Genomic DNA, 25,003 nt, shown 5'->3' on the forward strand with positions numbered 1-25,003 from the left:
GAGCAATCAAGGCAAGACATGGGGCTGATTCAGAGGAGATAGGAGTGGTGAGACTGGGAGAAATAATCAGATTCTGGGTGTGTTTTAAAAATATAGACCCAGTAGGATGTGCTGATAGATCTGAGAGATGAATTGTCTCTCCAACACAAGCCAGCTAGTAAGGAGGACACAAGACTTAGGCAGGTCAGCCAGGCTGGATGCTAGAGAATCATACACTGATGTCAAAGTTGAGTACTCAGGAAGCTGAGCATGGTGGGCAGTGTAGGCTCAAGCCTATGAGACAATTATCAAGAAGTATAGGAATGTAATCATGGCCATAGTAGGTTCTGTGTATAACAAGTGTTAGATTATTAGACTGGGGCACATAGTTCGCTGTTTTTTCACTCTAATCATAACAAACAAGCAGATGAAGCAATTAAAATAAATCCAAGGCCCCACCCCAGGATTGCACTGATGTCTCCCTGAGTTGCACTGAGCAACCTTCCCCTTCACTGATGTCTTCCCAGGTTGTACTGAAGCCAGATTAAATTTAAAGTGAGAACTCAGGAGCCCTGGTCTATGTTACCACCACTGTAGCTGAGATCTGTGCTCAAGTGGGCACCTTCCTGTAACCTCATTTCTTCATTCATTTCTCCATTCATTCATTCACTGCCTTTTCACTGAGTGCCACTCTCCACCATGCACTATGGTGCATGAATAAGAGTACCCATTTGGGAAGATGGGGAAGGCAGACAGCAAAGAGGTAGATGGAAGACAGGAACAGAAATGCCTCATATCCTGATGCAAGGCTATGACAAAAATCAATATGCCTGAGGGTGCAGGAACAGATGTCCTTGTTAAAGTCCAGTTACTTGTGCTTATTTGAGAAGGTTGCATTACTGCAGTGCCTTTGAATGTGCTTGTTTAAGTTACTGTAAGTAGGATTTAGAACAATACTGGGTATATAAATGCCATGTGAGCAATTTACTTATGCAATTGTTCATTTTATCCTCATAGCAAGTCTTTGATAGTGACATCACTATTGGTCTCCATTTTAGTAATAAGAGAACAGTACAGAGAGATTAGCTAACTTGTCCAAAGTCACGTAACCCAAAAGTGATGTATTGCAGGAATGTGAGTGCAGATAAGAACTAAGCCAACAGGGGCAGCACTCAGTTAGTTCTTGTCTTGTGGCCTCTCTATCTCTGCACTGATAGGCAAATGTCTATCTGATGCAGGGTGACATGCCTGATACCTGGTATGCAGCTTGCCTGCCACGCCTGGGACCTTTAGTGAGTGTTTGTGGAGGGATGAAGAAATGAACGTATGGAGGAGAACATATTCACTGATTCATTATAAAAACCAACAATGGTAGAACTATCTTCCAAACTTGGCCTGTGCTGGAGATGTACCAAAGGCTAGGACACTCCAGTGACCAGGATAGACAAGGTTTCTGTTATCCAGGAACTTTATTCTGCTAGGGATTCAGCTTTGTTCCTGAGATAAAAGTCAATGTAAGTTGACAGATGGAGTTGCAGACTGGCATCTGGTATCTGGCCAGGGAATATGTTAGGTTTAGCCAGTCAAGGATCTTAAGAGACTCTGAAGCTAGTTAAGACTTCTAGCTGGTCTCACTACAACTCAGGTCCTTCTGGCAATCTCACAAAACTTTTCTCAAGGGACTCCTGGATTCATGGGTTCAGTGATAGCACAGGCCTTAGAGTAGCCCATGAAGTCACCATGATGCCATTGTGCCAGGCAAGAACCCAGAGAGAGACACTACTGTCTTAATCTCACAGAGCAGTTGACCAGCTGGTAAGAGTCTCAACCTGGATGTGACCCAGCTTTGGCAGCTCTGACTCAGAAGCCCCCTGCTTCCCCACTTTGACCCATTCAGGGAGTATATGGGTCTGTCTCCTCCAGGTCTCCATCCGGCTGGACGGCGAGAACAAGGCTGTGGAGTATAATGCTGTGGGTGCCATGACGGATGCCGTCAGGGTTGTCTTCCGAGGTCCCCGTGTCAGTGTCCTCTTTGACCGAGACTGGCACAAGATGGCTCTGAGCATTCAGGCCCAGAATGTCTCCCTATACATTGACTGCTCACTGGTCCAGACGCTGCCCATTGAGGAGAGGGAGAACATCGACATCCAGGGCAAGACGGTGATCGGCAAGCGCCTGTATGACAGTGTGCCCATCGAAGTGAGTTCTGGGGCCCAAGGGTAGGGGCTTGGGAGCCGGGTGACCCTGCCGTCCCCTGCAGCTGCATGTGCTATTTATCAGGTCGTCTCCTTGGACTGAGACTGGCGGATGCTGACTCATGTCAGAGCCCACATTTACCATCGTTCATTCATGCACTCCACCATGCAGCCTTTTCTTCCTCCATTCATCACGTGTATAAGGAGCACTAGCTGTGTGCCAGCTGTTGTCCCAGCACTGAGGACAGTGGAACTCACAAAGAAGAGCAAGACTAGTGTTTAGATGTTTTTCCTTCTACCCAAGGGGCTTGAGCACTCTCAGATTTTGGTATCTGTGAGAGATCCTAAAACTAAGGCCCTGCGAGTTCCAAGGGGCAGTGTGGGTGAGATTTAGCAAGTGCAAACATAAATACACAAATTTCGACCAGGGATATAGTTCAGGGCCATGAATGCTTGCCTGGCAAACCCAAGATCCTGACTGTGATTCCTGATAGGAAAAAAAAAATATGCATTTTCAGTAACCCAGATTATCCAGCTATAAGTAGGGACAGAGTGGAGATGTAGCTCCCAGAAGCTGTGTGCTGTGAATGGCAGCCTGGTCATTCCATCAGCTGGACAGTGTTGATGCAGCACCAGCCAGTGCCTGCTGCTGTGTGTGAGCCACAGCTTCTGTGCATCTACCTGGGAGATTGTTCCCCTCATCAGAGAGTTGCTTCTGTCTTTCTGGAGTCCTGCAGAAACTCAATAATGTGTTCCAAGGAGAAAGACATTGGCTTTAAGGACCTGGGTCTTGTAGTGGAAGAAATCCACACTGAGATTGTCCACTCTAGTTTCATAAACTTCACAGTGAAAACCAGCTACCAGGCCCAGAAGAGATGAACCCAACCTAGATGAGCAGGGTGTATGTATGTGTGGGGTGATGACAAGGGCATGCAGAAGGTCTTCCTCAAGGAGGTGCCCCTTGGGATGCTCCCTGTGGGAGGAGCTTGATGTTTCTGTGCAGTGGTGAAATAGACCAGCTTGGCACGAGCAGCATCTTGAGATAGTGGGAGCATAAGTATGGGGTGAGGAGGCAGGAAGTGGGTCAGGTCTTGGCCTGCACAGGCTTGGGAGTCAGCTGTGAGCATGACTGGATTAGTGGGCCTAGCGTGGAAAGTGAAGATTGGGTTGTGCAGAGTCGGGAAACAGGAGGAGAGGATGGTGGGTAGGAAAGAGGTGTTAGGGCTCACAGTCCTGCCAGGCAGGATGGAGGAGGCCTGGGTGCAGGCGGGGTCATGTGCAGGGAGGAGACTGGTGGACACCAGCTGAGATAAGTGTGGTCCTGTTGACTCCCTGCTGTAGGAAGGCAGAGCCAGGGAGCTGCTGGGCATCCAGGCTGGGGAGCTGGAGGGGCATGGAAACTTGACGCCAAACTTTCTAGGGAGGCCTGGAACTTGGAAGCTTCTTCCCTATTCTTCCCTGAGACCCCCTTGCCTTCTCTTCCCATGCACTCATACCTCTTGTTTCCATCCAAGTTCCAGGGAGTGGGGTCTCAGGAAGCAGAGAGATTCCTTTGTGGGTGTGTTCTAACTCTCAGGCATTCATTCCATTCTGGCCCTCACCCTAATCTCACCCTGCACCCTAATCTCCCCCTGGGCAGTACAGACCCAGACAGCCTTCCTGGTGAACAGGGATTGGCCTCATGGACCTCACTGGGCTGCTGTTTCACCCTGGTTATGCCATCAAGCCATAAAGCCATGATCCCATTTTTAGGTAGAGAACCAGAAAGTCCTAGATGGGGCAGGGTACTGGAGAATTCTTGTCTGTCTTCCTCTTTAATTTTGTGTGGCCTATGTAGACTTCTATGGGCTCTTGACAGTCAGCACTTCCTGTGATCATAGCAATGGTCCAACCACTCCTGATGGTGTCTGACCCACTGCATTCTAAGTAGCTTTCTTGCGTCCATTACTTTCCTCCATACTGCAGCTCGGGGAGGTCATTGATCCCCTTTTAGTAAGAAAATTTGAACACAGAGATATGAAGTAACTTGGTCAGAGTTGCAAAATTAGCAAGTGGCTCCTAGTCTGTCTGAGTGCTTTGTCTTGGGTTAGAGGTGCTCGGTCTATCTTCTTCCATGACTCTTGAGTTTGATCCTTGTGCTAGACCAGTAGTGGAGCTCAGTGTTCCAACAGTGTGTAGAGTCAGGGGTCTCTTTTAGGTCACTCAGGTTTTGCTCATTGGCAGTGATGATTCCTGTTTGGAACCAGACACCAGGGCATCCCAGTAGCCTATGGCACTCATCTGTGGGAGGGTTGCACCCACGTAGCATTCCACACTGTGTTCCTATGTTAGAAAAACCATCAAGGAAATACATGGGGGAGAGTCAGTGCATCCTCTGTGCCATGATGAATCTTCCAATAGCCCTGGATGGGGTGTTTGTAGCCATGCAGTTTGGAGTTGCCATCTTCCTGGACTCCATGTGGGGTAGGCACTGTGTCTTATGGGCCCTGTTTTCTTTGGTCCTCACCACAGTCCTGGGAGTCCATCTCAAAGAATGGGAAAATGAGGTCCAGGGGATCTGCTGACATTTCATTGAGCTGGGTTCCAGGCTCCAGACTCTGCCATCCACCATTGATTTCCACATAGCAGCCAGCCAAGGACCACTGAGCCCTCAGCAGGTGGAGCCTGGAGGGAAACTGGACTTAGGGAGCCCACCCAGGGAGGAGTGCAGCCCTGAGATTCTCATTGTATAACTGTGGGGGTGTTCAGGCAGGAGTGGGCAGCACAGGGTTGTCAGGATTTAGAACCTCTGGGTTTCAGAAAGCAGAGAGATATTTGGGATACAAGGGGAGAGTGGGCTTTAAGCAATATAAAAAATTCCCCTTCCTGGCCCCAGGCAGCCTGTGGTCTGCCTTGTCTGAGTCCCTGTCCCCTGCTCTTCCGGCCCTGTCCCTGCAATCTTGCCAGACAGGCCAGCCCTGTGAATGGATACTTGTTAAGGGAGAAATCAAACTTGCTCAGAAACAAGATCATGCATCCTGCCATTCTCTCCTGTTTCTGGGCCAGTGTTTCTATAGGAAATAAGACAAATGAATCATGATGGTTTCTGCTAAACAGAAGCAGTGGGGTGAGGAGCTATGCTTCAAGGGGCACATTATTCAGGCAGGAGGCAGAGGTCATGGAGGTGACCACACACCTCTCCTTGTGCTGAGGGACTCCAGCCCAGCGTAGGCTGTGTTCCCTCCTCCAGTGATTCAACTCATATCGATGGGGTTGAAGTTCACTCTTCCACTAATTCTGTGCCTATGCCACATCTACCATGTGTCAGGGCCCTTGTCCTTGCAGAGCGGATGCTCCTGCAGAGGAAACAGATTCTAAAGAGTGAACGAAGAATCCCACAACGACGTGCGCTGGCAGGTGTGTGCTGGTTTTGGAGGGGTAGGGCCTTAGGCTTTGCTGATGGTGATGAGATGAGAAGTGGGCCAGGGAAGAGGGAAGGGCATGAAAGCAGAGCACATGGGAAGGGGCACTCAGTGCTGTCTGGGTCAGTGAGGAAAGGAGACTAATTGTGGACTGGAGGTGAGCTGGAGTAGCACGAGCACCTGAGTCAGCCAGCCCCACTTTAGCACGCTGCTGCCAACTTCAGCTACCTGCTTAAGGCAGTGGTGCACTCTGCTTTTGAGGATTGGGAGTCCCAGATGAGATAGACACACAGGCATGAAGTCTACTTACATGGCTGTGGGCGCCGATGTAGCAGAGAAGACAGCTTGAGGAACTCCTGTCAGCAGTAGCTGGAGGTGTATTGGTTACTGTGGCTGCATAACAAATTACCCCACTCCACCCCCAATAAAAGGGGATTGAAACCACAAGTGTTTATCATTTCATAGATTCAGGAGTTGGGTGGTGGGTCGCTTAGCTGGGTGTTCACACAGATCTCTCAGGAGGGTACCAATGAGGTTTTTTCCAGTGCTGCAGTCATCTCGGCACTTCAGTGAAGCTGAAGCATCCCCCCTGAGCTCTGGTGGCTTTTGGCGGCCTTGTGGTGTGGCTGAGCTCTGCTCTTCACCGGTTGACTTTGTGAAAGACAACTGGTCATCAACTTGTAATTTCAGCTCAACTGAGTCAGCATGGCTCTGGGTGTAGATGGCCCACTTGAGGATTGTTGCCAACATAAAAAGGAGAACTGGAGAGGAAGAGGTGGTGTTGGTTCTCCTGTTGCCATTGGTTCTCCTGGAGGAGTTTGTTGCACTGATTTGGCTGTTCTTGTTGCTGGAGGAGTTTGGGCCCTCATTCTCACTGAGGATGGCTGTGGTACTTTTGAGGGAGCTCTGGTGCTTTCTTTGTGCATCACTTCCTGGGTCCCTGGGTCCCTCAGCCTGCTGATGCAGATCTTTCATCTCGCTGGTGTAGACTTTATAGCTTCCACTGTAACCACTGGGCCTTCCTAGTGCAGATTTGTGAAACAGACTTGCATGAGACATTGTCATGGGCTCTAGGTCTCCAGCAGGACTCATTCAGGACATTGCCATGGGATCTGAGCCCTCAGCTTGATCTTTTAGGGTCTTTAATGTGTGGACAGATTTCTTGCACTTTTTATGTTTTACTCTTTGGGTGATTACTATAAAATAATTCAGTAAATTATGTATAATGTGTTAAATTGTTTTTCTTGCAAACTCTGACTACAATACCCTATTTACTCTGTAATTTGAATACCTGGCTGTCTATGGAGCTATTTGAAATGGGACAGCTGATGTCCCCATGAAAAGCGATGAGAAAGTAAAAGGAGGAGGGAGAGGGGAAGGAAGGACACCAAGCAAGACAGAAACCAGGCCTTCTATAACCTGCTCTCCAAAGAGGAAGGGACACATCCCATTACTTTTATGATAACTGATTGTTAGGTTTCAGATTAAAAATACCTCCCCAAAGTCTCCTGTGTTCAGAGGTGGGGGCTGTTGGAAGAGATATGTCACTGAGGCATGCTTTTGGGTGGTGTGTCTACCTCCTTGGGTTCTCCATTCTCTCTGCTTCCTGGCTGTAATCCGGTAAGCAGCTTTCCTGTGACATGCCTTTCTACCATGATGCTTCCTTCTTGGAGCTGGCTTACCATGGACTGAACCCACTGATAACTGAGCCAAATAAAACTGTCCTCTTTTAAATTGTGAGTGTTGGGTATTGTGTCTTGGGTGCAAAAACTGACTAATACCCTGATCCATCAGAGGCCAGGAGTGGAGCTGGAGGAGCATGTGCCCCTGTGTGTGGCTGAGGTAGAGAGGAAGGATGCGGAGGCTTCAGCCAATGCCCAGGCCTCCTCTGCACACAAGGAGGGGGGTTGTTTAGGTCGCGGGTTGATATACTATGAAATCCTGCAGGGGAGCAAGGCTGAGAGGACTCTGAGGAGGAAGTAGGTGGCCCCTCTGACACTCTGACACTGGAGGCTTTTTCCAAGTCCCTAAAGCTCATACTTTCTCTCCATATTCCTTCCCAGTTTGACCTGCAGAGGATTGTAATTTACTGCGACTCAAGACACGCAGAGCTGGAGACTTGTTGTGACATCCCATCTGGCCCAGTGAGTAGACTCTGGCACAGAGAGAGTAAAAAGGGTTTGTATGGACAGCAGAGGAGAAAAAAGTGTCCAGGGCTTAGGAACAAGCAGTCAAAGATTGGGGACATTGGCTGTTGGTATGTGGCTTAAAGGGCCGTCTGGTAGTTGTGCTTGGGTTCCACTGACTTGGGCTGGGGGAGCTGAGGCAGGCAAGTCCTCCCTGAGGCCTGCTATGTCTGGGCCTCAGTCAGAGAGACCTGGAGGCTGTGGGTCATGAGACAAGATTCAGCTTTCAGGAGCACAAGAGGCTGAGGCTGGTAGACATCCCTAAGAAGGGACTGGTCCTCCATGCAGCCAGTACTGGAAGAGGGGGCGGCTGCAGTGCCCAGGCTGGGCTGCAAGACAGCTAGTTCAGGACATGCTGCCCACTACATACAGGATCTGTCTCACCCCATCTGTACCTCACCCATCTCCTTTCAGCCCTTCCTCTCTTTTACTTTCCACCAAACCCAAATTCCAAAGCTCACTTACAAGGTGAGCATTACCACTGAGCCCACTTCTCTGACATGATGAGTGAAGTCTGTGTGATGCTTGACTGGTCCAGGTCCCTGGGCACAATAAGCACATGATAATTGTTCCCATCTCAGCACTTAGGGAATATAGGTACACAGCTGATGCCAAGAATTTGGTGTCATATGGACCTGGTTTTGGAGAGAGGAAAAAAAAGGGGGGAATGGTAGACAATGTGAGAATACAAGGAGAGAGGGAAGAGAAGTGTGTACCAGATGCAAGACCCAGGTTGGAGTATTTTCTATGCTGTCTTATTAAATTCTTATGAACTTAGGAAGAAAACATCCTTGTCTCCACTCCACAGAGACAAACTCTGAGGCTCAAGGGGTTAAAGAGCTGGGCAGTATAGACTGAAGCCAAACTGGCCAGTCTTACTGGCCCCAGTTCTTTGGGGAATCAGAAGTGCATTTTCAGACATGACCTGTCCACTTTCCTGGTATGCTCAGAGGTCTTTATGGTTTGGGGTCTGCCCAGTTTCTTAGAGGCATCAGAGATCTTGCCTCTTGTGATGGAGGTGAGCGAGAGAGCAGCCCGATTCTGACTTACCTCCTTTCCTTCCAGTGCCGGGTGACCGTGGTGACAGAACCTCCACCCCCACCCCTGCAGCCCATCACCCCTGGCAGTGAACAGATTGGGTTCTTGAAGACCATCAACTGCTCCTGCCCACCTGGAGAAAAGGTACTGTCTGAGGTGGGCGTTTCACATCATGTACCTGGTCTGCAGGTCAGGATGTCCTGGGCTCATGGTGGCTGTCAGTTCAGAGCACCGTTCTGGTTCTTTTGTTCTCCTGTTTCTTGATTTTTGTGCACAGCAAAAGGAGGGATGCTTATGCCTGGCACTAATGAACATTTTTTCCAAAGTTAATGATGTAGTCCTGAGGTTTTTCTGGCTCTTCCCTGTTATTATCTGCACTCAAATGCAATGAGATCAAACTAGCTTGGATAGTAAATAAGAATCAGTACAGGACCATGAAGGGGAGTTGGAGACATCCTCCAGAGAGGAACCCAGTTCCCTTCCTAGTGTTGCCTTAATTAGCCACACTCCATAATCTAAATTTACATATCGTAGTGTTTTATGTATTTGTGTCTAATTTTAAAATGTACACATTTCTTAGAGCACCACTGCTGCCATCCATTAGACAGGATTAAAAGTCCCATCATGTGCCCAAGGCTACCACTGGTTTGATGTTAAGCCAGTGGTTGTTTATTATGAATAATGATTATTCACCATTTGAGCAGAAGGAACATAGCAATATGCATGAGGATGACAAAAGGTAGCATTGTATGGGGAAGGGTTCTTTGAAGTTCTCTTGGACCACTGTCCCCAAGCTCTTGATCTCCAGCATGCAGCCACACCTGTCTCCCTCAGCATCTCATGGTCAGTGCCCATATGCAAGAGGAATGCAGCCCATCTGCCAGGGCTAGGGTCATATGGTCTAAGAGGTAAGATGATGGATGATAGTAACTGGAGCGGACACACTTCCATATGGTGTAACACTTTTTCTTTGGGAAGATGCTCTGGCAGACAGATTCTCCTCTTTCTTTCCTACTCTCATTCTGCTACTTTCCACACTTTCCCTCTTTTATTTCCCTTCTACCCAGAGAGCTAGATCTTGGGGAGACAGATCCCCTTCAAGAGCTGTCCATCAACCAAAGTTTTCCCATCCTGGTCTATTTACCAGAGGACAGGCCAAAAGCCAGCCCTAGCTGTGTGCCAAGCTGGGCCATTTTTGGGGCCCAGGGTGAAATTCAGAGCCTCTGGCCTGGTGGCTGGATTAGGGGTGGAGCAGGCTGGGGTGAGTGCACATTCATGCCTGGCAGTGGGAATTGAATACCTCCAATCCAGAGCACTTGCAAGGCAGCCTCAGTCTATGCCAGTGACGTCACAGAAGTGGCTGTCTCAACTGAAATCCTCCAGAATCCTTATTTTTTATTAGATCTGCAAATGAGAAGGGTAAGGGTATGGGCAGGATCACCAGTCAGTGCACACAGAGGCAAGGTGTAGCCAGAGCAGCACTGCCCAGAGCCAAACCCATGAGTGGGGTCTTCCTGCTACTCATGAGGGACATCCTTTTACCTTTCCCATTCATCTTCTCTCTAACTCACAAAATCCCAGCCTCTACCTGATCTTGGTGCATAAGGACACTTCTCTGCTGTTTCACCTCTGCCTAATGGTCAGACTCCTTTCTGGTTGGTCTCCAGGCCCAGAAAGGACTTCTGCTTCCTTGGAGGGGCCATCGCTTTTCTAACTTGTCCTTTGCCTAGGCAGTGCCTTCTGTAGAAATCCTCTTTTCCTATACTTCAGTTTCTTTGTCTTCCTGTTGCCTGCTCTTCAACAACAGGGCCAAGCAGTCTTGCTGACCACAATATTATTTCTGTAATTTCTTTACTTGCTTTCCCTTCTCCTCTTCTTTACTGCCTTTTACTATTTACCCTCCAATTACTGAATAATTATGTATTCAGTATTTGCTGTTTCCTGACTCTGAGCTTCCATCTGCCATACCAGTGACACACTGGATTGAAATATCTCCTTGCTTTTGTTTCCATAAAACCCTAATTCCAGATGACAGAGGCAGAATCATTACATGTAAGGAAACACTTAGGCAGTGGCTGAGTTGACAGAAATGTGGGTTTGCGTGTAAAAGGGTGGACAGGTGGATGCACAGAGGGGTGAAACAACACATCCTTTCTTCCTCTGAAGGAGCAAGACCCTGCTGCTCAAGCTTATCAACCGGAATTTGTAGTGTCAGCCCCACCAGTCTTATCCTCTGGGTGCCATTGCCCAGGAGCCCAGTATTCCCTGTTTCTGACCTAGACATTAAGCATGTGCTGCACACCTCAGTCTGAGACAGGGGCTTGAGGAGTTAGGACGTGACCCTCAGAAGTCCCAGTCTGCTCTCTGCCTGGGGGACTGAGTGCTCTGAGGCCCCCCTGACCTCAGGAGTTCAACACTAAGCCAGCCTCAGTGCTTCCTGGGCACAGGATGGAGGGGAGAAGCCTTGTTCCTTCCTCCCCCTGTGAAGGGTCTAGTGAGGGAATTTTAGTACTACCTTGTGAAGCAACTGGCTTTTGTCTTTTTATCTGCATTTCTGTAAAACCCAAAGCCTGGCACTCTGGAGTCAGAGTTCTCCCACAAAGCCTTAGCCACGGCGGACCTTTTCCCAGAAATTTAAATCTTCTATTCAATTTGCAAACATTTCCATTATTGAAGATCAACACAATGTTTTTCGAGTTCCTGTGTTTGTCTCTGTGACCAAATACTGTGGTAAGTGTGAACACAGATGTCCAAGGTGTTCTGGAGGACGCCAGAGTAGACCAAATACACCCAGAATTATTACCTTCATTTGCAGGTGTCTGGAGCAGCTTGTTAGTGCTGAGCACACATGTGTCACTGGGTGCAGGGTCACTTTTCTTCATTAATGCACTGATACTTATGCATAAAAAATTACAGGAATCCTGCTATTTGTGACAATATTCACAGGCTGCCACAACTTCCAGAACCCACTTGGAAAACCAGTAACAACATCTTCTGCCCATTTTCAAAATTGAACACAGTTTACATTTAGAAATTTCATACAGTGGTGTTGTGCTTTGTATTTATTACATAATAGATATGCAAACCAATAGCAGACAACATAATTTCATTTTTGATTGAAGTGATGACATATCCAGGCTAAAAAATAACCTATGGAAAGCATGTTGGTGTTATTCCTTTATTTATCTTTGATACTGAGAATTTAGAGTCATGCATGTTTAAAAGATGCCAACCGATGCTGTGGTGTATGCGCACAGCAAAGAATGAGTGAGCAGAGCTGGTTAACACCATCCCCTCAAATATTTATCCTTTCTGCCTCCAGCCCTAGCCTGTGCTCCTTGACCAGTGCCTCCCACCCCTAACCCCACCCCTGGTACCATCCTGTCTCATCCTGCTTTCTGCTTCTGTACTGGACTTTCTCACTTCCAAGCACCAATAAGGTTTTATGGCATTTATCGTTCTGCTCCTATGTATTGCTCCCATCCTTCATCCTCCAATCGAGTGTCTGGAGGCTGTGTTCACCATTTCTGTGTAGATTTGCCTTTCAAGACTGGACTCTTGGCCATCAGCAAGCTCTGTGTCTAACTCCCTGCTGAGCTCTCAGCTTACTCCAAGACAAGCTTTTGAGCATGAAGGTGGAAAACCAGCTCTTAGAGGAGAGAAGATGGTTGAAACAGAGGCTTAGTGTTTCTTTTTGTCTTTCTTCCTGCAGGGTGAAAAGGGCTTTGATGGCCCCGTGGGACTCCCTGGTCCGAAGGTCAGTACTGTCATGCAGAGGTGACTACTGGAGCTTGAGCATGCCTCACTTTGCTTTCCATGTCAGGACAATTGTGGATTAGATGGCTTTCCTGCCAGCTTTTTCTTGGAAGCTGGTTGAGTTGCTAGGATAAGAGAAGCTCAGAACTCTGTTTCTCAGCCTAAAAATAGAGGCAGAAAAAGGGTAAGTTTTCTGGCCCCCAGGCTCAGAGTTTGTTTGCCTCAAATTTAGCCCTCCAAACTCACCTTATTTTGCATCAGCCTTGCAAGTTAATGTATTTCAGAAACTTTCCAGAATTCCACATTGAACATTTCTTTAAATTGCACGAAACTTTTCTACACAAAATTTGAGAAATTACTAATTAGACAGAGCTAGGCACTCCCTTTTGGGCCCTTCATCCTGAGATCAAGAGCAGCCCTTTCATTCCCTCATTCCCCAGGCTCCCATCTTATCCCATCACTGTTCTGATCTCAGAAAATTGAAATCTCAGTGGTGCCAGCCATCTGATATCACTGGGAGAGAAATTTCTACATTCTTGCACAGACTCTACCTGGTGTGATATCTGAAGTGGCCGAATGTGGGGGCAGAGACAGTGGGGCCTTTTGCTTCCCCTGCTCCTCCTTCCTTCCCTCTCTCCATGTAGAGTCCTCTCAGTGATGCTATTTGTCCCTTCCCTCCCTCACCTCCCTGCTCCCTTCTCTGTCCCACCTCCTCTATCAATCACTTTCCCCTTCAACCCCATCCTTTCCCTTTCCTAATTTTGATTTCATTCACACATCATTATCAGTAAGGAACTTCTGCTAATGTCCAAGAACTGAGGTTGACACAAGGGCTGGAGGATGATGTTCTTGAATCTCTGAGTCTGGGGGTACACACATAAATAAGTGCAAGTGACACGAAGGGTGATTTGGCTAGTCCTCTTCATCCAGGGGTAGACCCCATGGCCTCCATATGCACTTGGCAAAGATGACATCAGCTACTACTAGGAAACAGGGATGAGCTTGGTTGTGGGGCAGTCTGTGAGTACAGGAATTCTGCTTAAGATCATAGCCTGATGTTTGTCTCTGGTTTTGACCCTACAGGGAGACATGGGAATTGCTGGGTTAATGGGTGCTCCTGGACCCAAGGGAGAGAAAGGGGACATGGTGAGTCATCTTTAAGTGGCAAGACCACGTGGCTGGTGTGGGAAACTCAGTTCTTGTGCCAAGGGCTGAAGATCATTTCCTTTTTATGGGCAGAGGACACTTACTGCATATGGACCTAGGGCCTCTCTTATCCCTAGCTGCCCACCTCCTAGAATCTGCTTCCATTGTGACTTCCCAAATTGGTCATTTCGTGGCTTCTTCTCTCACTTTGCAAATTCCACATGCTCTTTCCTATGTCAAGGGTGATTGCCCTCCATTGATCCTATTGTCTCTTGATGCCCCTTCTTGCCTCACAGTAGGTCAGGAAAAAATCTAGGACAAGTCTCTCTTCAGTGTGGCCCTGGGCACTCAATGCTTGGGAGATATTTGGCTCCTATAAGACAGATAATCTTTCTGTTAACACCTTCATGCTCACTTTGGCAGCACATATACTAAAATTGGAACAATACAGAGAAGGTTAGCATGGCCCCTGTGTAAGGATGATATGGAAATTCATGAAGCATTCCATATTTGAAAAATAAAGAAATAAAACATAAAATAAAACAATTTGTCTAGTAGTATTATGGAGAGTAGATGAGTGAATACATGCAAACAGCTTGGGACAGTGACAGGCATTAATGTCCCTTACTGCTGTGAAGATCACCTGCATGGTGGAACACACACTTCTCAGCACAACACTCTGCAGTGTCAGTAACACAAGGTTGCTGTCAGGTGGACCTTGGTTACTGTCATTGGCAACAGCTTCTATTGACTGTGTGACCTTTGTCAAGTCTCTTAGCCTTTCTGAAGCACTTCCCTCATGTACTCCACTAGCAAAAGGAGAGAATAACAGCCACTTTGTTTATAAAATGCAATGTAATTACATTCAAAAAATGAAAGGGAGCAGTTCTTAAAGAAGCACAGAAAGGTGTGGCAATATACATATGTACAATTAATAAAAGGATAGAGCATAAATGGAAACTCTGCAGTTTAAAACTAGAATAATTAAAATTTTGAATTTCTAGAGAGGTTCTACAATAGGTTGACAGAAGAAATAATCATCGTTCCTGAAGCTAGTCAGTAGGGACCATATCCTGGGAAGTATAGAAGGGAAAATGGAATTCGAACAGCATCGTAGAAGTGTGACATGATGGAGTGCAGTCTGCTCTTTACGGGATTCAGGGGAGAGGAATGGAAGAAGCAAAGAAGCTTGCAAAGATGGCTGAAGGCACCATCTATTTGGGAAAAGTGGTAATTCACACATTCCAGCTGTCCAACAGACTCCTTACAGGACAAAAGATATACACTCTGACACGCACTTAGAAAAATCCTGATAAAAACATTGAAAGGCAAATAAAAAACAGGAAGAGAAAAATGATTCAATGAACAAGGAAACTCCATAAGGTTAGTAACTGGTAAGTCACTGGTGATACTGAAGCAGAAAGCAGTAAGAGGCCATGTTCAAACTAAGAATTGTGACAGTGTATTGATGGGTGTTTAACAAATATGCATGCACCATGTGGGGCAGTAATAACTCCCCAAGCAGCAGGAGGCCGCAGAGCCAAGAAGGAGCATGTGTGTGTATTACACTGAAAGTGTGTTTTTAATAAATCAAGTAGACACTGATGAGATAAAATGTATATAATTCCTAGAGAAATTTCTAAGATAAATTATAGGATAAATTACCTTAAATTATGTAGTGAGAATATCATTGAGAAAGTGAAAATGTTACACCAGGAAATACTTGCTTCATCCAAAAGACAGTAGTAGATAGAAGTAAAGAGCAAACAAGGAAACAAGAAACATAGGAAATAAAAAAGTGAAATATATTATTATATCAATAATATTTTGTATGAATGCATTAAATAGAGCGATAACAATAACAACAAAAGAAACAGATTTTCAGACAGAATATGAAACTAAGACCGAACTTATGTCTTGTCTGAAGGAGATATACTTTACATTCAGAGCTAGAAATAGGAGACCAGAGACGTAGTGCAGTTGTAGAGACCTTGCCAAGCATATATAATGCTTTGGGTTCCATCTGCAGTACTAGGAAAAAAAATATAGTCACAATAACGTTGGAAAATGTAATTTCAAAATTAATATCATGCAAAAGAGATTATAAATGAAAAAGATAGAGGGACAACTTATAATGATAAAATGATCAAACCTTTAAGAATATGTAACTGATAAATATATAATCACATGCCAGCAGACCCCAAATGCTGACACATAACTGACAGAATCCATGGCTGAAATGTGTGTCTCAGTAATGATGACCAGAAATTTTGACTCCTTGCCTTCCATAAAGGATGGGACCACTTGGCAAACAGAGAAGTAGGAACCACCATACACTGTTGGTGTGGGGAGATGCAGGTAGGGGATGAGGCAGTCTTGCAGGTCTAAAAAGTTGGACTGTGACATTATGCATGGCCTAGCAATTTAATTGCACTCCTAGGGATATACTCCCAAAATGCATGCACAGGGTCACACAAAATGAACATTATACACAAATGTACATAGCAGTACTATTTCTGATATTCCAAAGTAGGAACAAGCCAGTATCTAGCTCCTTGACAATGGGTAAATGCAACGTGCTGTATCCATACATCATCAGTTCAGTCTGCAGCAGAAAGAAATTTTGCTACATGGTGCACACTTGAAAAGACTTTGCTAAGTGAAGGAAGCCTGTCATAAACTGCACTTATCCAATGCTTCCATTAACAGCAAAGGTCTGGGTGAGAACAGAAAGCAGTTACTGTTGGATAGGGCTGGGAGCAGAGGAGTGCTGGAGACTGTGAATGGGGAGGAGGTTGTTTTGATGTGATAAAAGTGTTTTAAAGTTGATTTTGATGATTGTTATGAAGCTATAAATGTATTATAAATAAAATTATGAACTAGACACTTTAGGTTTACAAATTATATCCCAATAAAGATGTTATGAAAACAAAGAACAGTAACTATAATATTGAAATATTGGAAACATTAAATGAAATAACACTCATGAGGAGCCACATTTGGTAAATAACAGTGATGTCTTTTGGAGCACTTGAGTAGAGCACTTGAGTAGAGAAGCAGTGTGATTTGGGATGCAGGGTGACATCATGCCCTGGAGATGCTCCATCTTAACCCTTTGTTTTCTATTTTCCTTTACTCAGGGCAGAGGGTCTTTTGCCCAAGGAGGGAAGGGTGAGAAGGTAAGCACCTCCTTTACTGTGCTCTTGCAAGGGACGGGACGGGGACATCAGTTTGTGAGAGGTGTGCGCTGCTATCTTGCTAACTGTCACATGCGTGTGGAGAGAGGAGGTCCCCTGGTCCCAGTGTGTGTCTTCCCACACTCAGTGACTGAAGCATGTATAGTGCTGGAGAGGAAGCAAAGGCGAAGATAGGAAGCAGTGTTTGGGAGAGGCAAGGAGCATGATCCACCAGTTTGGGAGGTTATCGCATGTGTGCTGGAGAGATTGGCACTTGAGTTGCACCTAGGGAATGGCACTTTAGGAGCCTCCCATGGGGGAAGAAAGGTGTGGTGAATACTGGGTTTGGGGTGGACCATTCACCATGGTTAGAGGTCAGAGCACTTAATAGCATTCCGTGCAGGTGGGAAATAGTGATGGAGACGTGGCTTGAGGACCACCTGACAGGAAACTAAAAAAGTACTTAGGTTTCACGTGTTTCAGTGAGAGCCACTGAAAGGGTTTCTGTGATTGGCATGTGGAGGACCCTGAGGCAGCAAGTGTTAGGCCGATCTTCAAGGAGGAATTGGGGGAAGTCAGAGTACAAGGGAAGATGGAACTGGTGGGGGAAGCAGGACTGAGTGGGCAGAGGACTAAACAGTTCTGAGTGTGACAATTGCGTGTTTTCTCATCATTGTAACGTGCATAAGTGCACTGGATTCTGGGAAATGTGGGGAGTTCTTCTCAAGAAGCGACCCTCTAAAGAGAAAGGTAAAACACAGAGACGCTCTAAGAAAGGCCACTTTTCACTCATGAAAGCCACTTTAAGAAAAAGAAAAAAAAAAAAAAAAAAAAAAAAAACTTAAAAATATTCCCACCTCCAGACCGGCAGCCACTCAGCTTCTCGGTGCACACGGATGTCACTGATGTCATTAGCGTGCAGTGGCTGTGTCTCAGGCTGCAGCACTGCCCTGCCCTGCCCCTGTGTGTGTCATGTGCTGCATGAAACTGCACAGAGGACAGCTGTCCTCCCCCTGGAAGGAATTCTTTATGTAATTCTTCCAAGCCTGAGTTTACTTTGGAAGGAAACAGCTCTGGACAGGCACAAATACATATCCATGTCAATTTTGTAAGTGAGCTTAGAAACAGACATAAATATGAATAATTTATAAGTAAAATGAGAAATAACGCTGTACAGGGGAAAGCAGTGGAATACATAATGTATCACACAATTGCACAGTGCCACCGCACCCAGTGGTGCCAAAACCTTTAAAAAATTAGATCAGTTAATGACCTAGGACATACAGACAATAATTTGTCACTTTAAAACATCACAATAGGCATACAGAGTTTGTCCCTAGAGGTGTGTGTGTGTGTGTGTGTGTGTGTGTGTGTGTGTGTGTGTGAAAGAGTAAGAAAGAAAGAAAAGAGAGATACAGGGAGAGGAGAAAGGGAGAGTGCCCGGGACAAAGAGAGAGAAAGCAATTTAACATTAATGGTGGAGACAGATCCTCACCCACTGTGTAAGTCCACAGGTGACAAAATTGTGAGGGGAGGGTACTTTCCTTGTTTACACTTCCTTGTCCTCACTGATCCCTCTGCGTGGCCCTCCCCTCCCCAGTGGAAGCACAGGGACAGCACCAGTGAACCTGCTCCCAGAATGTCCAGTGGTGTGCGTGCGGGAGAGCACAGCCCACCATGGCACAGCTGCACAGGGTAGCACAGTGCTCCACCCACCCACCCTTGTCCTGTCTCTGGGACTGTTTTGGAGCCTCCTGGTGTCTAAAAGTGGACTGAAAGCAACCATACACTATGACTTCTGAACAATTTAGAGGTAAAGCACCTGGTATCCATATGCTCAAGTGCTACAGCCATTTCTTGTTTAAATGTGTATTTTCTTAGTTTTCCTTTATTGTGGTAAGAACACGCTGCGTGTCCCCCTCCTAACAAAGGCTTGGGGCAGTATCTAGTGTTGACTTCAGTGTGAGGCTCCTCAGCGTCTCTCTAGAACTTATCCTCCTCCGCTGAAATTTTGCTCCTGTTGATTAGTGATTTCCTGCTTCTCCTTCCATAGCTCCTGGGACACTGTTATTCCCTTTGTTTCCAGGAGTTTGACCTATTATGGGCTTCATATAATGCAATCATGTAATATGTGTCTTCCAGAATACTTAGTGTAATGTCCCTGGCATTCAGCCATTTTGTTGCAAATGGTGGGATTTCTGTGATTTTAAAGGGGTATACGGCATGGCCATATGTCTTATTTTCTCCCTCCATTCATTTCTTGGTGACACTTAGGTGGTTTCTGTATTTTGACAATCAGGATTGAAGTTACAGTAAACAAGTGAGGGATCCTGATTTCGAGCTTTTGCATCAACATCTAGAAATAGAAAGGCTAGGTCAGATGATTGTTCTATTTTTATTTATTTTGTGGACCTCTGTACTGTTTTCTCCTGTGACTGGGCCACTTTGCATCCCCCTGGCAGTGTTCAGTAAGTACTCCCATTGTTGCTGGCATGCTTAGATTTCATGAGCACAGACCATGGCACTGCACTGGCACTAGCAAAACATCTAGGTCCTCCTCAGTATCAGGTACTGGGGTGCCAAGCAATATTGTGATGCCCAAACTCAGAGAAAGTAATTGAGTAGCCCAAAGTCACAGGGCTGAAAAAATACGGGGGAACTTAGTTTCCCAGCTCTTCCAGATCCCCAACACTGCCTCTCTATCACATCCCATCAGTGCCACCAGGTCCATCCCTGGGCCTCATGTTCAGGGGTCCAGAGACTTTATGAATGGTAAAGTGCCCCCTAAACCCACATTGGGTCAGCAACTCAGTGCCCAGCTTTTGGGTAAGGGGGGAGAACAATAACAACAGCCACCTGAAAGTCTTCTCTTACACATGTGATGGAACTTAGATGGAAGTAAACAAAAGAGATGTCTGAGATTGTCTGCTCAGATCTCACAGTGTGGTGGGTCAGGAAAATGTAAGTCTGCAGGTCAAGGAACTCAGCTAATTTATTGGCTCAACTTTTCTGCAGATAGAGTTTTGGGTCACAAAAACATAAATTTATTGTCTCTTATGGTTTCCTTTCATTCTTGCCAGGACCATAGCCTTACATTGATACTGAACAAAGGCTTACTGCCTATAAGCATAGATACTGTGGTGTCCAGTTTTGCATGAACTTTATTGAATGCTAACCAATGTGGACACAGGAGTATAGTCAGATTTGTGTTCTTGATTGGTGGATAATGAAGGAAGTGTGTGTGTGTGTAGTTCTGGAATTTGAACTTGGGACTTTGCACTAAGTTATGTCTTCAATTCATTTTTACTTTTTATTTTGAGATACGATCTTTCTAAGTTGCTAAGTTTCTCAGGCTGGGCTTGAATTGTGTTTCCCCTGCATCCCTCTGCCAATACTTGTACCATTACTGGTTTTAAAGAAATTTAAGGAGCTTGGAGCAGAGAAAAGTAGGGGACTGATTGATGGTAGCTGGGAGTCTTGGCAGAAAGTCTGTCACACATAATGATCCACCAGGAACTTGTGAATAATCCTGGCTTCACCTGCAACTATTGAGAGTTTCCCTCACTTCTGACTGAGGTTTTGTAGACCCTGTTGTTACTCCTCAAGTTCTGCTCATCAATGACTTTTGGTTGCACCAAGCTCCCAAGGCATTTTAGATCTGGTTTGGGGATCCACATCTGTGTTCTGTGAATAGCTTGAACAGTATTGAGGAACAGGGAAGGTGCTGTTCTGTGACTTAGTTTCAGCCAGGAGCAAAGCAATCTCTGATTGGGATGAATGTCCATGGCTGTTCCAAATACATGGGGCAGCATCTTCTTGGGCTGCAGTAATGTATCAGAAGAGAATGCTAGGACCCTGGGAAGCCAACTGTGTGTTGTGAAGTCATAGGATGGGAAAGCCTTTGGGAACAGCCTTCCTCAGTGGTTATTTCTTTCCAGTTCTGGGTACATTTCACTCAGGGGACCCTTAGGTTGTTTCTATCTCTCTGGCACCCAGCTTTCCTTCTCAAGCATACAGCATCCCCCAGTACCTGTTTCAATCCTAGTGATACTTCTGATCAGTGGTCCTTGCGGTGTCAAGCACCAAGCCAGGTGGTTCTGTGGACATTGTCCTCTTTATTTCTCCCAGTGATTGTGTGTGTGTGGTGGAATATGGGATCATTACTCCTATCTCATAGAAACGAGCACTGAGCCTTGAAAATCATATGCACATTGGCTAGATTTGCTTCCATTCACAAAGATGCAGAAAGGACAAAGTTGTTTACAATACACTCTTGCTTGGTCAAAATACTAGCAAGCACCTATTGGGGGACAGGCACCTCGTTAAGGAACTGAAGAGGGAGAAAGAATGAGCCACATACTCTGAAGCATGTTGATAGTAATGTATGCTCATGGGAGTAAAGGAGGAGGAGAAGAGATGTGGATGGATAGCATCAGAACAAAGTCATTCCGAGCACCGTAAGTCTAACAGGGATGGAACCAATAACTGGTAGTAGTAATGCTTCCACCCAGCCCTACTTCTCATTAGAGAGGATTCTGCAATGACAGTTCTGCCTTCATAATGACATTGCTCTGATTCCAACAGGATGGACGCATCTTGTGTCATCCACATTTTAAGAGTGGGCCCTTTTTCACTTGAGCCAGGCACCTCCCTCAGTGTCTGTCTGGAAGAGGCAGGACCATTGTGAAAATGAGAGATAAGTAGAGTTCTTGAAAGTAGAATCAGGCTGCAGAGGTAAGTGAGGAAAAAAAGAGGAGCTTTGCTACATGTGAATTCTTTTCCCAGTGCTTCCCTTTCAGAGCAAGGGCCAGGGAAGAGCTTACTTATGCACAATATGCATATCCATTCAGTGTGTCCCCTCAAGGTTCATATGCTGAGCCCTGCTCACCATGATGACTGAATGAAGGTGAGAGATTTGGGAGTGATTAGACTATGAATTTGGAGTCCTTTAGTGCCCGGTGAAAAGAGGCGAGGAAAGTGTCTCAAGAGAGATCACCTCATCCTTGCCATTATGAGAAGACACAGCGAGGAGGTATCTCTGTGAGCCAGGAAGCAGCTCTTTCCTGACACTGAATCTCGTATACCTTGATATTGGACTTTGAGCTTTCATAACTATGAGAAGCATATTTCTATATAATTTCCCTGTAAGATATTTTATTACAGCAACCGAAACGTATCAAGACATGTGGTTTCTGGAATAGGCAAAACACATGCCATTGCAAAGAACAAAGGGCACACTTAAATTCCTGCTTCCCTCTGAAAGCTTTGGGTGAACTTTTAACAGTGACAACAGGCAGCACTGTCCTGTGCTGGTGATTTATCTGGAAGAGTCTGGCACCTTTTTCTGAAAAGAAGATGTCTTGCAGTAGAATGAGCTATGCCATCAGCCCTTGTTTGAGTTCCTAATATGCAGCAGCTACTCAGTTTCCGAATGTCAGCCCCCTTAGCCTCTTGGAGGAGGCTGGCCATGTCCATGTTGATTCAGCTGTGGAGGGACTGTGGTTCAGGCTGGGCGTACCTGACATGAGACACAGACAGTGGAGGAAAGATCTTCCACTCTTCACCACTGCATTGGCTGCTCCTCTGAAAGTAATGCTTGTCTTGGATAATTTTTTACTTTCAAAATCTATGTTCCTTATAGGAAGCAAGTTATCTTCTGAAAAGCCTACATTGTAGACCCTCTGAGCCACAACATGTAATTAAATGTGTGTGTTTACATGTGAGAAACTCCTAGGACAGACTCATACCATTTGCCTCTAGCTCTGGGTCCTTCATCTTTACTCGTGACTGGCTTAATAGGCACCCCCATCTCCTACCTTTAGTCTATGCACTTATGTGCGTTATTCATAGTTATCAAGTTGAGTAACTTTGGTTGAATGTCTTCTTTTTATAATGGTAAGTAAAGGATTTAGCAGGGAGTTAGTTTAGTTTTGAATGTGCCATGTAGGCCCAGGGAACTAAATATTAGTAAAGAGAGGCGGGCAGTGCCCTGTCCATGGTTCTGAAAGACACCTTGGAGAAGTTTTGAGTGACCGGATCTCACAACAGATATCTGCAGGACTGGAAGTAGGAAGAATGTGCTTCTCTCTCCAACTTTGTCTGATACGCAGTTTCTTGATAAGTATATGCACCAATTAAAAGATCATTAAATAAGTACAGGATACTAACCACATTTATGGTAAGTTTCAATGCCAGATGTCTAGACTAAGAGAACCAAAGGAGTGAAAAGTGTGGATTCTAAACTCAGAACTTGTCTTAGGTAATTAGCAGCGCTGTGACAGTGAATCAGTAACCTCTATAACCTGGATTTTCATGTCTGTGAATTGGCAAATACATTAGTACTCACCTCAGAGGGTTTCTGAAAATGAGTTAATGAAAACAAGTTTATTTATAATTGCTCATAGATTTTAAATGCATTAATCATACCACCATAATGGTGCTCGATTTTTATACACTAAGTGATATCTCCTATGTTCTTGTATTGGTAAATTTTTATTCCTTGAGGCTCCCAGCACATGTAAAATGCCAGCAGACTCAAGGCTGGCCCACAATCCCCACCCAAGGACGATTTTTGCAACTCCCAAGGGCTTCAGGAAGTTCAGAGAGTGTTCGTGGAGAGCATGGTCCAACTGGGAAGGTGCAAAAGTCCTTTCCTTCCCAGATCATCTAAAATAATTCATAGATCATCTAAGAATAATAACAGTACCTAGCATTTACAAGCATTTGCCAATTGCCTGTATTCATGTATATGTTATTAAGTTTAACTTTTGAGGCAGATACAGTAAGTCTCTAATATACTAACAGTTGAGTTGCAAACTTTCACAGATATAAATGCACCTCATATTACAAATATTCATAGATGTGAAAGAGTTGTAGAAGTCGCTCATGTGTCACTGGACATTGTCCCAGTTGTGCTGTTATGTGCTTATTGTACAGTGTGATAATGTATAGTGGTACAGTGCTCAATCAGAGCCCAGGATGTCCTAAAAGGAAGAGGAAAAGCAGTGGTGACATGGAGGGGACTTCTAGGAAGCACAAGGCAATATACATTGTGTGTGTGTGTGTATGTGCGTGTGCGTGTGTGCATGTGTATATATATATATATATATATATATATATATATATATATCAAAGCTGTATAGGATTCATTTTGTTAGGCTTATAAACAAAGACTAATGAACATTCTCCCAGAATGGGATTCATTTGTGAGCCAGAAACTTACTGTATTGTCCTCATTTTTCAGGTGATTTGTAAAGGGATCTGGAACCACTGACTTATTTGCATAGCAGAGGCAGGATTTGAACTCATGTTTACCAGATCCCCAGCTTTTATGTTTCTGTACTGAAAAGTATTTGGACTTGAGCCAGCCTAGAGATCATCCTGCCAGTGAGAATCAATAGGTCTGCAGTGGTTTCTATAAAAATACTCCCAGTGGTGCAGACAGTGCTGGCCAGTGACCACATTTTGACCCTCACTGATCAGAGTAACTCTAAAACACCTGCTGTGCCTGTACCAAATAGATGAAGAATAAGATGAACACATCTCTAGAAATTTAGCAACATCCTTGTCAACATTTAGAAATAAGTCACTGTAGAAATAATCACATGGTACAAAAGGAGTATCTGTCCTTTTGTATCTTGCCCAGTGATGTAACAGTATGACCCTGAATCTCCTAGTGTATGTGTGTGTGTGTGTGGTACTTTCCTTCCAGATGTTTCCCTCCCATGTGCTCCAGATATGGGGTCATGGAGACAGTGTGTTTGTATGTGAGGGAGGGGAGGCAGCAGTGGTAGAGAAGTCAAAGCCTAACTTGAAATGAAGCCTAATTTTGAGTCACACTGGGAAGGCACCTCTTCTTGGAGCCGTGGTTTCTTCTGCAGTGGGTTTTATGTACATTGTTTGTTGGCCTCTTATTTACAGCCTGAATATGGATTTCCTTCCTTTATCTGAAATATGAAAGCTTAGAAAGTCTATTCAAAATGACAGGACCTTCTTCTTGCTTAGAGTGACCCTCTGAGCCCAGCATTTCTAGCCTCTTTGGCCAGAGGTGCTTTCTGTCTCTCCTCCTCTTTATGTGTATGGAGCTGAAACATGAGAGGGGAAGTGTCTTATTCCATTACTGTTGC

At 45.4% G+C, this 25,003-nt stretch overlaps 1 protein-coding gene and 1 non-coding gene across 3 annotated transcripts in view; both read left to right on the forward strand.

Annotated features, from left to right (window-relative positions):
* Nucleotides 1-25,003, forward strand: part of Col22a1 (collagen type XXII alpha 1 chain) — a 264,966-nt gene that overhangs the window by 72,535 nt on the left and 167,428 nt on the right. For both annotated transcript variants that reach the window (XM_013156221.3, XM_023566502.2), the window contains exons 7-12: nt 1,903-2,178; nt 7,639-7,719; nt 8,827-8,943; nt 12,512-12,556; nt 13,639-13,701; nt 16,842-16,880. In XM_013156221.3, coding sequence (XP_013011675.1) covers nt 1,903-2,178; nt 7,639-7,719; nt 8,827-8,943; nt 12,512-12,556; nt 13,639-13,701; nt 16,842-16,880 — 621 coding nt within the window. The remainder of the gene's footprint in view (nt 1-1,902; nt 2,179-7,638; nt 7,720-8,826; nt 8,944-12,511; nt 12,557-13,638; nt 13,702-16,841; nt 16,881-25,003) is intronic.
* LOC111757834 (U6 spliceosomal RNA) lies at nt 14,109-14,215 on the forward strand. Its single transcript, XR_002792100.1, has one exon. It is a non-coding gene; the product is annotated as a U6 spliceosomal RNA (small nuclear RNA).

The sequence above is a fragment of the Cavia porcellus genome, unplaced genomic scaffold (genome assembly GCF_034190915.1).
Source record: "Cavia porcellus strain 051 isolate PalLab524CR breed Dunkin Hartley unplaced genomic scaffold, mCavPor4.1 scaffold_19, whole genome shotgun sequence".
Lineage (NCBI taxonomy): Eukaryota > Metazoa > Chordata > Mammalia > Rodentia > Caviidae > Cavia > Cavia porcellus.